The sequence below is a fragment of the Cervus canadensis genome, chromosome 3 (genome assembly GCF_019320065.1).
Source record: "Cervus canadensis isolate Bull #8, Minnesota chromosome 3, ASM1932006v1, whole genome shotgun sequence".
Classification (NCBI taxonomy): Eukaryota; Metazoa; Chordata; class Mammalia; order Artiodactyla; family Cervidae; genus Cervus; species Cervus canadensis.
In genome coordinates this window covers 80,754,649-80,768,310 of record NC_057388.1, presented here as the reverse complement: position 1 = coordinate 80,768,310, position 13,662 = coordinate 80,754,649, and the positions used below count along the sequence as shown (strand labels likewise).

The 13,662-nt window shown below is 38.8% G+C and overlaps 1 protein-coding gene across 3 annotated transcripts in view; it reads left to right on the top strand.

Moving 5' to 3' along the window:
* TSPAN12 (tetraspanin 12) overlaps window positions 1-13,662 on the top strand; it is a 66,864-nt gene that overhangs the window by 42,382 nt on the left and 10,820 nt on the right. For all 3 annotated transcript variants that reach the window (XM_043463560.1, XM_043463563.1, XM_043463562.1), the window contains 2 exons: window positions 1,330-1,437; window positions 5,756-5,899. In XM_043463560.1, coding sequence (XP_043319495.1) covers window positions 1,330-1,437; window positions 5,756-5,899 — 252 coding nt within the window. The remainder of the gene's footprint in view (window positions 1-1,329; window positions 1,438-5,755; window positions 5,900-13,662) is intronic.

Here is a 13,662-nt window from a genome sequence, read left to right as displayed (position 1 = left end):
CCATTTATTTTATGTTCAAAGGATATGAGATAATAAGAATTTATAGGAAGTAGCTTGAACTTTGGTTAGTTCTCTGAACTTTGTTGAAACCATATGAACACAAGGTATACCCAGTCAGCTCTTATTTAGGGAACAAAGTTGTGTGCCTAGATGTTGGGGTGTTTTCTTTTGTATTGTCCATTTCCAAGTAATAAAAATTAAATTTAACAAAGGAACAAAATGAAGATTTTTTGTGGCCAGGAATTTTTAAACTACTGTTGATATTACTATTGTTAAAAATAAGATTTCAGAAAGATATGAATCTTGAATTAGTGTCAAATTTGCTTGACTAAGCCCAGTTCATATTGCTCCATAGATCAGATGTGGACATCTGTCTAGTCTCCTAAGAGTTATTTTAATACCACAGGTGTGGAGAGACTAGGATTTGTGTGACCCCATTTCTCCTGTGGCACTATAGATAAATCTATACAAACCCTTCCAAAAAGGTTGAAGAGGAGGGAATACCTTCCAACTCTTTCTATGTAGCCAGGATTATCATGATGCCAAAACTAGACAAAGAGATTAAAAGAAAACTATAGATTAATGTCCCTCATGACAGATGTAAAAATTCAAAACAATGTTTTAATAAATCAAATTCCAGCTGTAAGAAAATCACAGCATGATACGCTGAGACTAGATTTCTTGCCAGCTGTTGTGTTGTGTACCTGAAGCTCTGTTGTGATTAAACTCTGTTAATTGCCTCTAAAATCCAATTCTTGAAAATGTATTTACAAGGTTATTCTAGAATAAGGCTTGACTTGAGCTGCACTCTTTCTCTTCTTAATTCTTCTCTGTTTATTTTAGTATCATAATCTGTAGTCACTTCAAAGAACAATTTCATAGCATTGTGTACTCAAATCAAAGGGCATTTTTCAGCAGGGATCATTTGTTATTAGGAACTCTTCAGGTGTATCTATAGAACACATTGCAGGCAGATTCTTTACTGTTTGTGCCAGCAGGGAAGCCCATAGAACACATAGCTTATTTGTTTGTGATTTCCTTACACTTGATATTGGCATTAAGTGATTTCACATTATTCTGCTTAGTATGAAGTACCTCCTCACTTAGCACATGTAGAGATTATTCACTAAGTATTTAATAACCCTGAGTTAATTTAAACCACAAACAAATATAAATTTAAGATAGTATTTGTCAATTGCAGTCTATTCCAATAAGTATATGTGGATGAGTCTATCAGTGATTTGTTTGTTAATATGTAAACATATATGTGTCTGAATGTAGCTGTTTGAATGTTATAGTTGTTGATATTTTGTTTCTTTTAATCTCTAGGTTCCCGTTCAGTGGTCAGACATGGTCACTTTGAAAGCCAGAATGACAAATTATGGCTTACCGAGATACCGGTGGCTTACTCATGCTTGGAATTTTTTTCAGAGAGAGGTAAGTGCTGCATTTTCTAAGGTAAGGGCTATCTATGGAATAAATGCCACATTTTCATGAGTGTGCAGAGCTTTGGCTTTGGTCATTTTCTCTGTGTTGAACAGTTAAGCCCATGATTTAGTTACCACTGGTGTAGTTCTTTATCAAGAAATACTTGAAGTAGCTCTATGCCCTGCTTTTCTTTCCATATACATCATTTCCCCTTCATTTCACATGGTTCACATATAGAGTTTTTTAAAGCTCTTTTGCTAAACTACTGTAAATTTTCTTTTTTAATGAGAATTCCTTGATAATTACCCAAGCTCTATTTGAATGGATCATTTTTCATCATTTTTAGAGCTCTCTATAATTTAAACACCATTAAGAAATTTAAAATAATGGGTCTCATTGGGGAATTAGGACTCAGTATATCATTAAAAGCATAGCTTTTTAGAAAGAAAGACCTTCCTTCAAATTCTAGCTCTGCTGCTTACTATTACATGAGCTTCTGTAATTTTCTTAACTTCTTTAAGCCTCAGTCTCCTCATCTGCAAAATCGGGATAATAAAAGCCCCTGTCTCTTCTGGGTGTTGAGAAAATTGAATGGGATCCTGAGTTTGATCTCATTTAGCTTATCGTTTTAACAATAACATTACAAAGTTAGGTGTTTTTAGATTTTCCTACTTACCCTGCATATAGCACCTCATCCCATTATCTTCTCAAACAAGGACTATATTTAGATGCTTAAAATCTGGTTACTTTAACCGTTGATTCAAGCAAAGTTCTTCTCCCAGGCAGTTTCCTTGTGATTGGAGTGAGATCCTCAGGTGACCAAATATATCTCTTTCTGTTCATGTCATTGAACCCTGGGCTCTGAGTGTTTGAGGATCTGTGTCTTGCACAATAGATGTCCTGCTCTCTGCTCAGTCACTCTGGCTTGGATACGGGCAGAGGTTCAAGTCCAGGGTAATCTCCAAATCTGGCTCTTTGTGTTACAGTTGTTGAGATGGTGAAAATTATCATTGCAGCACAGATTTCCTGTTTATGTAAATGCTTCCTGACTTTGTTTGTTTACTTTTCATCTGTACTAAAAGCAATGTGAAGGGAAAATAAATGAAGCATGTGGGGAATTTATAGTAAGCTGTGTTCAGCTACTGCCCTGAATCGGAGCTTCCCAGAGCTCTTTATTTTCTGAGATTTGTGATGTAGACCATGATATTTCAAGTCAAAAAATAAAGTGAGTTTTTCTTTTTCCCCCTAATGGTACAAAGAGGGATCCAACTTAGGGAGACTGTATAGCACTGCAAGTGATAGCACGCCTGTTTTTGGATTTGTTGTATAGTAAATTCTCTCCTCCATCGTGTAGGCCTATTTCACCCAAAGGGAGGTGGGGAAGATCTCTGGGCCTCCTGGAAGACTTTTTGAAAGGCACTTGTATTAATTCACTAGAGCTGCATTCATAACAAAGTACCACAGACTGGGTGGCTTAAACATCAGAAATGTATTGTCTCACAATTCTGGAGGCTGGAAGTCTGAGATCAAGGCATCAGCAGGATTGCTTTTTTCCTGAGACCTCTGTCCTGGGCTTGTGGACGGCCAAAGTCATCTTCTCCCTGTGTCTTTTGTGCCATCTTCCCTCTGTGTTTAAATTTCCCCTTCTTATAAAGACATCAGTCATATGGGATTCCCTGGAGAAGGAAATGGCAACCCACTCCAGTATTCTTGCCTGAAGAATCCCATGGACAGAGGAGCCTGGTGGGCTACAGTTCATGGAGTTACGAAGAGTTGGACACGACCGAGCGACTAAACAGCAGCATGTGGGACTAGGGCCCTCCCTGCTGCTGCTGCATCGCTTCAGTCGTGTCCGACTCTGTGCCACCCCATGGACGGCAGCCCACCAGGCTCCCCCATCCCTGGGATTCTCCAGGCAAGAACACTGGAGTGGGTTGCCATTTCCTTCTCCAATGCATGAAAGTGAACAGTGAAAGTGAAGTCGCTCAGTCGTGTCCAACTCTTAGCAACCCCATGGACTGCAGCCTACCAGGCTCCTCCGTCCATGGGATTTTCCAGGCAAGAGTACTGGAGTGGGGTGCCATTGCCTTCTCCACCACCTTTATGACCTTAGATTAATTAAATTACTTCTGTAAAGAATTTTCTTCCCAAATATGGTCACATTCTGGAGGTTAGAACCTCACCCCATGAATTTTGCTGGTAAGGTCGGGAGGACACAGTTCAGTTGATAACACTCTTCTTCCAAAATAAATTGTAGAGCTGAAAGCAACCTTATCAGGCAGTAGTTTTCCTGATTTTTCATTCGGTGTGGTTTATGCACCTCACTTTAGCAGACACTCACTTGAGCCCTAGTGATGTTTATTCACTACTTTAAAAAAAAAAGCTAATGCTAAAAATGTATTTTTTTTTAAACATAGAGGTGGGAGTTTAGGCTTGGGAATGAATAGGCTCCATCACTCACTGATTGGTGATCTTGATAACTTACTTGACCTGTTCATCAGAGCCTGTGGTTCTGCTTACGTGAAATGGTGGTGGGATTTTCCAGTTTGACAACCTGTTAGAGGAGTGATTCCATCTCACAGTGTGACTACAGGAGGCAGGAATAGCCTAAAGAGATGTAGTCCATAGTCATGTATGGCTTAAGAATGGGTTTGCGTCATAAGGCAGTTTTCAGGAAGAATTTCAGTATCAATTCAGTATCTTCTATTGATGAAGAAAAACAATTATGTAAAAAGAAACAATATCTCAGTGACTTATTAAAATAAAAAAATGTTTGGCCCAGAACGTGAAATGCTTAAGTTATTTGGAAAAGTCATTTCTGTGCTGTGCCTCACTTCATGACAAGGCCAGATAAATGGACTGTTCTATTGTGGATGGAGTCAGAGTGTTCCCAGAACTGTCCTCCTGTCATCAACACAGAAAAACACACGAGGTTAGGAAATGAGAAGTAGGTTTCCTCTGCATGCAGGGATTTAAAAAGACTAACTTGGAAATGTAGTAGTTTATGATTTTGGGAAAGTAGTCATTTTTACTATATGTGTTTTTTTATGGATACTTAATGACAGGTGAAATATGTGGTATTAAATTATGTTTGCCTTAATTTGTGATGTTTGTATCTTTTAGACAAAAATACATACAGGGAAAATACTAAAATTATTTCTTAAGTTTCTTGGAAAACTTAATATTACTCATAGCATCAGTGATTCATCATTTATAGTATTCAAGATGATTTTTTTTCTCGTTCAAAATTAGATGTTTAAACAACTGAAAACATGTTAAATCATCTCGTTTCATTTCACAAAAGAAGTTCAGAATTCTTTAAAGTTTATTTTAGATAAATTTTGAAATGATGGGTTGTGATATTTTATGATGCAGTGTTAATCCTGAACACAGATTGATCAATTGGTCTACATAATTTGCAAAGCCAGCTGCTCTTGGCAGAATTCTTCTCAGTGACTGCCCAGGCATAGTCCTTCTTTCTGACTGTATGGAAGAGTAATCCTCCTCTACCCAAGGGCAGAAAGTTTTCATAGTTAATTACTCTGAGTCTAATCTAAATATGTCCTTAAGCAGTGTTTCTAAACCTTGGCCAGAGAAAGTTTTTGTTAATAGTTGGTGAAATGAGACTAAAAAAAAAAAAAAAAACAAAACAACTTTAGTTTGTCTTAAACCCAACTTTATTCAAGCTAAAAGCACATCATTTTTTCTGAGATTATGGTGATAGGATATGACAGCTTTTTTCAAGATTCTCACTCAATTGAATAAAAATTTGTCAGCCAAACCTATGTTTATATCTCAGAAATTTTTGGAAATTTAGTGGTTAATGAACTCAAGTTGGGTAATATTTGTGATGCGGGCTGTTGGCCAAAAATCTTTCTACAGAGATTGCAGAAACATTTAGTATAATATTTGAATTTGTGAAGCAGTTAAGTTGGTAACTAGGCAATATGCAAATAGATTGATCAACTATTCCCTAGTAGCTAGAGGCTTAATATTAAATGCAAGATTTCAGCTATTTGTTTTGTTAGTATGTGTATTAATACTATTGCTCTATGATCACTTGTAGAGGAGCTTACACTTGGGGAATGAGTCTCAGTCATGCCTGATCTGTCTTCATGCATTATGGGCATTATTGTTCAGAATTGTTCCATTATGAAGTCCTCTCCTACATTTTTGTTGTCAACATAGAATGTGCACATATCATTAGGTGATGACAGAAGTGACTTTAGCTCTGGGTGCAAAAATTTAAGAAATTTAACGTTTAATCTCCCAAAAGTTAAGAAAATATTTTTGTTGTTTCTGAGCCTGACCAGTCATTCTTTTGCAGTTCAAGTGCTGTGGAGTTGTCTATTTCACCGACTGGCTGGAAATGACAGAGATGGACTGGCCCCCGGATTCCTGTTGTGTTAGGGAATTCCCAGGGTGTTCCAAACAGGCCCACCAGGAAGATCTCAGTGACCTCTATCAAGAGGTAAGGCCATGTGTCATTCATGGAATGTAAAAAACCAACTTACTTACCATGGAAGTAAAGAACCAACAACAGGCCAATGCAATTTTCCTCTTCTTTGTAAATATAAAGAACTTGAAATATTTTTTCCTCTGAAATGTGAAGAAAGGGAACCAAGCTAAAAATAAATATAAAAGTCTGAATACTGATCACATTTTAACAAAGAAAATTGGGAAAGATTAGGTTTTAGAATTAATTGGAGTTTGAACTGTATTGTCTAGAACCAACCTCCATCACCACCTCCTAAGGGTGCTTTTAAAATAGACATGCAGAGTGTGTGACTAGCTCTGGATTTTCAGGAAGACAAGGTTTGGAGTTCCTGAGAGAATAGGTATTTAGGGCTTCCATATATACTAAAACATGGGAGGGGGGGAAAGGAAGGAAACAAAACAAAAATGACAAAACACACACACACACACACACACACACACAACTCTGTGTTTCTCTCCACTCCCCAGAGAAAATGCTGTCCTCAAGTCTTCAGGTCCCCCTGCTGGTTAATGATCAGTGATGTTAGTTTTAGCTGGTTTAATGACATGCTCACTAGGATTCAAATCAGTTGTCAAGTGGCCAAGAAACTTTCATAGTTAGGTTTTCTGGGAGAATTTGTCAGAATCATCAGTTATTCATTTGTTAGCAGAAGCTTTCCTATTCCTTCATTTTTAATGGTGACTTTCAAACTTTGCTAGGGGAATCTTATTTTCAAATTAAAATCTAGAACTACATCATTCCAGTGTAGCTGTGCTGTGTGTAGTCGCTCAGTTGTGTCTGACTCTTCGAGACCCCATGGACTGTAGCCTGCCAGGCTCTTTGTCCATGGGGATTCTCCAGGCAAGAATACTGAGGTGGGCTTTCATGCCCTCCTCCAGGGTATATTCCCAACGTAGGGATTGAATCCAGGTCTCCCACATTGCAGTTGGATTCTTTACTAAGGGTGCTTTTAAAATAGACATGCAGAGTGTGTGACTAGCTCTGGATTTTCAGGAAGACAAGGTTTGGAGTTCCTGAGAGAATAGGTATTTAGGGCTTCCATATATACTAAAACATGGGAGGGGGGGAAAGGAAGGAAACAAAACAAAAATGACAAAACACACACACACACACACACACAACTCTGTGTTTCTCTCCACTCCCCAGAGAAAATGCTGTCCTCAAGTCTTCAGGTCCCCCTGCTGGTTAATGATCAGTGATGTTAGTTTTAGCTGGTTTAATGACATGCTCACTAGGATTCAAATCAGTTGTCAAGTGGCCAAGAAACTTTCATAGTTAGGTTTTCTGGGAGAATTTGTCAGAATCATCAGTTATTCATTTGTTAGCAGAAGCTTTCCTATTCCTTCATTTTTAATGGTGACTTTCAAACTTTGCTAGGGGAATCTTATTTTCAAATTAAAATCTAGAACTACATCATTCCAGTGTAGCTGTGCTGTGTGTAGTCGCTCAGTTGTGTCTGACTCTTCGAGACCCCATGGACTGTAGCCTGCCAGGCTCTTTGTCCATGGGGATTCTCCAGGCAAGAATACTGAGGTGGGCTTTCATGCCCTCCTCCAGGGTATATTCCCAACGTAGGGATTGAATCCAGGTCTCCCACATTGCAGTTGGATTCTTTACCAGCCAATAGCTACATGTTCCTGTTTCAGTTAAAATTAAATCAAATAAAAATTGCATTTGCTCAGTTGCATTAGCCACATTTTAAGTGCTCCACAGCTACTTGGGACTAGCAGTTCCTATGTAGGACCACACAGATATAAACATCTTTATAGAAGGTTTTGTAGTCTTGATCTAGAATGGAGGCTCAAAATGTAAATCAGATGGAAGGGAAGCTGGGATCATTTCCCAGATACCTCACCAGTCAAGCATCTGGATACCACAAATCATCTTAACATAAAAATAATAATTGACACCATTCATAATATGATATACACACACAACACGTATCTGTTTTTCCCTGGAAATACTATTATTGTTCCAAACATCTTTTAGGCCATCTGCTAAAGTCAGTTGTAAAGATACACAAAGAGAAAATCAGTTTTATTAATTTATAGTGTAAATTAACAAATTTGAAAAAGATGCTGGATTACTGACACAAGTGCTTCATCTCATACATATCTTAAATATGAGTAACTTTTGGCTGTTAAAAAATTCGTCTGAGAGGACAAGGCTATGTCACATTTAAGATATCCAAAATAAAGTTCTTTGGGCTCTGAAGACATGCCACAGAGAGAAGTGCCAAATATTTTTAAGAGATTCAGAATTGTATTAGTCTTCCTAAGGTAGGAAAGCACCACGGTATGGATAGCTTAAACAAAACATATTAATTGACTCACAGTTCTAAAGGCTGTATGTCTGAGATGGAGGTGTCAGCAAGGTTGGTTCCTTCTGATGCCTGTGAGGAAACGCCTGTTCTGTGCCTCTCCCCCAGTTTCTGGTGGTTTGCTGTCCATCACTGGCATTCCTTGGCTTGTAGAAGCATCACCCACGTCTCTGCCTTTGTCTTTACATGGCAGTCTCCCTGTTTGCATTTGTCTCCAAGTTTCCCTTTTTCATAAGGACACCAGTCATGTTGGACCAGGGGCCCATCCTTCTCCACTATAACATCATCTTAACTAACTATATCTTCAGAGACTCTCTTTTCAAATAAGATCACATTCTGAGGTTCTGGGGCTTAGGGCCTTAACATATGAATTTGGACGGGCCGAGAATTGTTGAAGCAGCTGAATAACTCAGGTTGTTTATTTTAAAGGATAATCAAAATACTTGTAGTCATGCCCCACACTACTCGGAAGTATTGTGTTTGGATGTTATCATTTTAAGCATATTATGCTTAGTAGCATTTTGACTTTGAATGAAAAGGAATATACAAGATATATTGAACAAAGAATTATTTGTCCAGTGTCTCTTGAGTTCCTTAGTGATATGCTACATCTTTTTTGGGGGGTGAAATCTGAATATTGGTTGGTATCTATAGTAGGGATAGTCACCTAATAAGTTCAATAGTTAAAGTCTTGTTGATTTCATAAAACAGGAGGTTGTGCTAAATATTTCTAAGATAATAGTAAATGCAGACATAGTTGTGGATATTCCAATACATTATAACTCACCACTAGGTTTTTAAAAAAAGCAAAACAGATGATTACAGACAGACATTTACTTATTAGAATGTGAGCCCCAGGGAATGCTGCCTCCTGGGATTAAAAAAAAAAATTGCAGAATAAAATCCAAAACCAAAATCCATAAAAAGCCCCAGATGATTACATGTGAATGTAGACATATGAATTGAAACCTATCAGTGTTCCTAGTGTGAACTTAATCTAATCCATTTGTTAATTCTTAGGAGTAGGAAGTCAATATGGGAAATTATTGGGCTACATATGTAATAATTTCTACCTTCTTTGGTGATTAATACTATTAACATGATTATAACCAATATTGATCCTTGAGAATGACAAAACATGGATGAATTTACATCTTCCTACAAAATCTGAGTATGGACAGATTCACTTCAGTTTTGTTACTTAGTTGAGAAGCAGTTAATTAAATATTTAATGAAATTTTTTGCTTTAAAAATGCAATTCACTTTTGCTGGTAGTATTTTAATGAGGTGCTTTACTTCAGGATGTCTATAATTGCTGTTACATGAATTTTAAGATTAAAAAGAGCTACACTATTGTGCATGGGCAAATTGATCCATATTATTTTTAAAGTTTTTTTCATATTTTCATCAAAGACTTTGAAAAGCAAGCTGACAATATCAGTTCTGGGATGTTCTATAGACAGATTTCCAGCAGATATAGAGGTTCATTATATCAGACTAATCTGCTTTTGCATTTTATAATTAATAACAGATGCTGATATTGGTAATGATATAGCACATAATTATATGTATAGCTGACTTATAAAAGTGGATCACTTAATAGCTTTATGGCACAAATACAATTAAATCCATCATTAAAAATAAGAGTTAATTCCTCTCTGCCCTGGAGAACATGTTTCCTAATTGCAATGTGCCCAGAGATTATCCACCTGAACTATGAGGGGTCTAAAAATGTAAACAAGTGAGAAACAGCTATTGGTATTCAGGAAAATTTATTCTGCAATAGTAAGTACTAAAAAGAGATATTTTGATGTCTCCTAATATTTCAAAGTTCATCATTCCGAACAGGAACTAGACTTATTTATTGTTGCTCCAAGGGCCAGAAGTTACAGGAAGGAAATTTTGAATCAATAGAAGGAAGACCTTGCTCATCAAAATCCGTCCAATTGTGATAACGGTTCTCTTGTAAAACAGTGAGTGTCTCATCACTAAAAATATTAAAGTCAAGGTCAGATAACTATGTCATTGGTGGGTAGAATGGATTTTTAAATTAAGAGTGAATCTGGACTAGATGAACTTCAAGGTCCCTTTTATCTTTCATATTCTGTAAGCTTAGAGATAAGAACTGACTTTCTTCCTGCAATCTTTCTTCAGCAGTCTGAAATCAAGGAAATAAATCATTCTGAACCATCTGGTGGCCTGCATGGTCCCTGACCCAATAATATTTTATGACATATTTGAAATCTGTGAAAAATGACAGAGTGGAAATAGAGCAGTAATCACACATTTTAAAAACATTTTTATCAGAGGTATTGTTTGGTTTGGCACACAGCTCCTCAAATATCCGTAATGAGCTATCCACTGGTATAAAAGTACACATTCAAAAATTCACAGGTGAAAATATCTCTGACCATCAGTTTGGTTCTGTCCCATTCATTCATTCAAAAGTTTTACTTACTGGTTTCCAAGTGCTGTTGTGAATGCTGAAGATATAGTGGAGAATGTTGCAGACAAAACGTTCTCTTGCAGTATAACTTATATTCTGGTTAGACATTCAACAAGAAAAAAATAGCAATAAAAGATCATTTCAAGTGGTGAAAATCACTTTGAAGACTCTGAACAGGGCCATGTGCTAAAGAAAGACTTTCTTGGTGAAAGTGAAAGTGAAGTAAAAGTCACTCAGTCGTGTCCAACTCTTTGTGACCCCTTCTCCAAGGGTTCTCCCCAACCCAGGGATTGAACCCAGCTGCCCGCAATGCAGGCAGATTTTTTACTAGCTGAGCCACAAGGGAAGCCCAAGAATACTGGAGTGGGTAGCCTATCCCTTCTCCAGTGGATCTTCCCAACCCAGGAATTAAACCAGGGTCCCCTGCATTGCAGGTGGATTCTTTACCAACTGAACTATCAGGGAAGCCCTATGACAGAATTACTTAAGTAGGCTGTTTAGGAATGGGTTCTCTTAGGAGATGGCATTTGAACCTAGCCCAGTTGGTAACAGGGATTCAGCCTGGCAAAGATCTTTTGAAGAGTATCTTTTTGCCCAGAAAACTGCAAGTGTAAAAGCTACCCCTCCTTCAACCTGGAGGTGGCTGGACCATGGATTCCTGACTACTTCCTACCCTCTAATTTGATTTTTTAATCTAATCACACTTTCTAAACACTAGGTGTGAGAGTTGGCTTCAATGAAAGAAACATCAGAGTTTAAGTTGGTAAAACACAGGACTAAGATGCATCTCTTTCTTCTCTCCCCTGCCAAGTTTTTCATCCTGTCAGCCACTAGAGCTCTAGACTTGACTGGAGAATAATAAGAGAGAAAGAAGACTAAAGAAGGCTGGTAGAGTTCAAAGTTTGGGTAAAATAGGGACTTCTTGCTCCTTTCCCATGGGCCTTACCCCAAGCCCAACTCTTGGATGGGCTTCAAGAGAAAAGTGATACTGTTGTAATTGTTTTTGATATTTTGCATGCATTTTTCAACGACCAGGATCCATACCTTTCATCAGCTTTTCTTGGGAAAAGACGGTATACCTAAAAGTGTGAAGAAACACAGTTGTATGGAATAGTTACAGTGTTTGCTATCTCAGAGAGAAAATGAAGCAAAAACATCCCCTCAAAAAAAATTGAAAAAACATTTTTGTCCTCTGCATGCCACCTCAAGAAAAAGAAATGGATGTAAACAAGCTCACAACAGGCCCTACTTCAAAAGGACCAACTCAAATGTACAAGCAAGAGGGAGAGAGAGTCAAGTAAAGTATACGTCCCAAGACACAATCCTTTGTTTTGTAGTTAGGAGAAAGACTACTGTTCAGAGATGGACTGCTTCTTCAGAAAAGTAGTTATTCACAGAGGTTATGTAAGGGCCAGACAGTGAGCTGGTTTCCACGAAGCTGTGTGCCCTTAAGACACTTTTTCTTTAGACCTTTAATCTTGACAAGTTCCCTGTGGTACTTGGTTTGAATAATAAATATTCTTAATACTTTCCTTTATGGCAAATAATTTTGCCCTCAACCATTTCTTCCTCTTTAGATGGTTGTTTGTTTCTTTTCTGAGTGACAGAAAGCCTCTATATATAAATAAAGAGATAGAGGAGGGCAGGACTTCCCCGGTGGCTCAGCGGTAAGAGAATCGGCCTGCAATGAAGGAGATGCAGGAGTCTTGGGTTCGATCCCTGTGTCAGAAAGATCCCCTGGAGGAGGAAATGGCAACCCACTCCAGTATTCTGGCCTGGAGAATCCCACGGACAGAAGTCTGGCTGAGTTATAGTTCATGGGGTTGCAGAGTCAGACACGACTAAGCCCGAGCCTGGGGGGTGTGGATATGAAGGGGATGCGTCTTTCTCTCTGAGTCCAGACTTGCAGGAAGAATAACCGAGATGATGACGGTGTGTCTAGGTCTGCAGTCCTCTCAGAAAGTAAGTGGACGTGCAGAGATGCTCCCCAAGTTAAGAGGGGCGGGGGGGCAGCCATGGTGATCATGTGAGTTGGCTTGAGGTTTTTCTCCCAGTTGTGTGCTAACCTTTCGGTGAGCTGAGAGTCAGGAATTCAACCTTCACTGGGATTGGAGGTCCTGGCCCCACCCATCTTCTTTGCACCCTGCTGTCCTTGAAAATGATATTCATTTTCTGATCTCTGTGCATTTTTTGTGGGGAGGGGCAGTAATCTTAGCTCTCAACTCTTTTTGCTAATACTCTTCTCCTGTCAACATCTTCATTAGAATTAGAAAGGTGAGTCAGTACTATGTGTCTGCTTTGACTAATAGACGTTTAATTTTATGATTTTCACACACAACATCCTACACACATAAATATTATGTCAGCACTTCTGAACCAGAGGAAGAAAGATGACAGAGTGTTGTGGGTACAGAAGGACAGGGTGGGGAATGGGGGTGTGGCCTTCTGGCAAGCTCTACCTAGGTATGGGATGGATTATTTTTTTCCCAGCTCATCCTGCTCTTGTGCTGCTAGTGGGACTCCTCGGGACCAAGTAAATTGCCATGCCCCAAACAAACAAAATTAGGGGCAAGTGTTGAAAAAAGGAGCCAGCAAGGAAGAGGTAACAGCTCTGGCCCCTGGCCAGGTACCATCCAGTTGCACTACTGTGAAATTGGTTAAATCTGTGAAGGAATGATCATCCCTTCAGTGGCTAGAAAAAGAGGTGGGAAGGAGATGATCCTGACCTGGGGCATGGGGAGAAGCCTGACACTGGGTGGGCGGTTCTTCACTGCCACTGTCTTTATAATGGAGTTGTGCAGTGAGAACGCATAGAGCCGGTGGTGGATACTGGGTCTTCTTAAAGGCTAAGTGGATGTTAGCCAGTTGCCGAAAAACATCTGGGTGGCTTGGGTCCCTAAAGGACTTTTCAGACAGAGGCAATGGTGCAGAATTAGAGCTAGAAGCAGGACAGCCCAGTGGGCGCAGGGG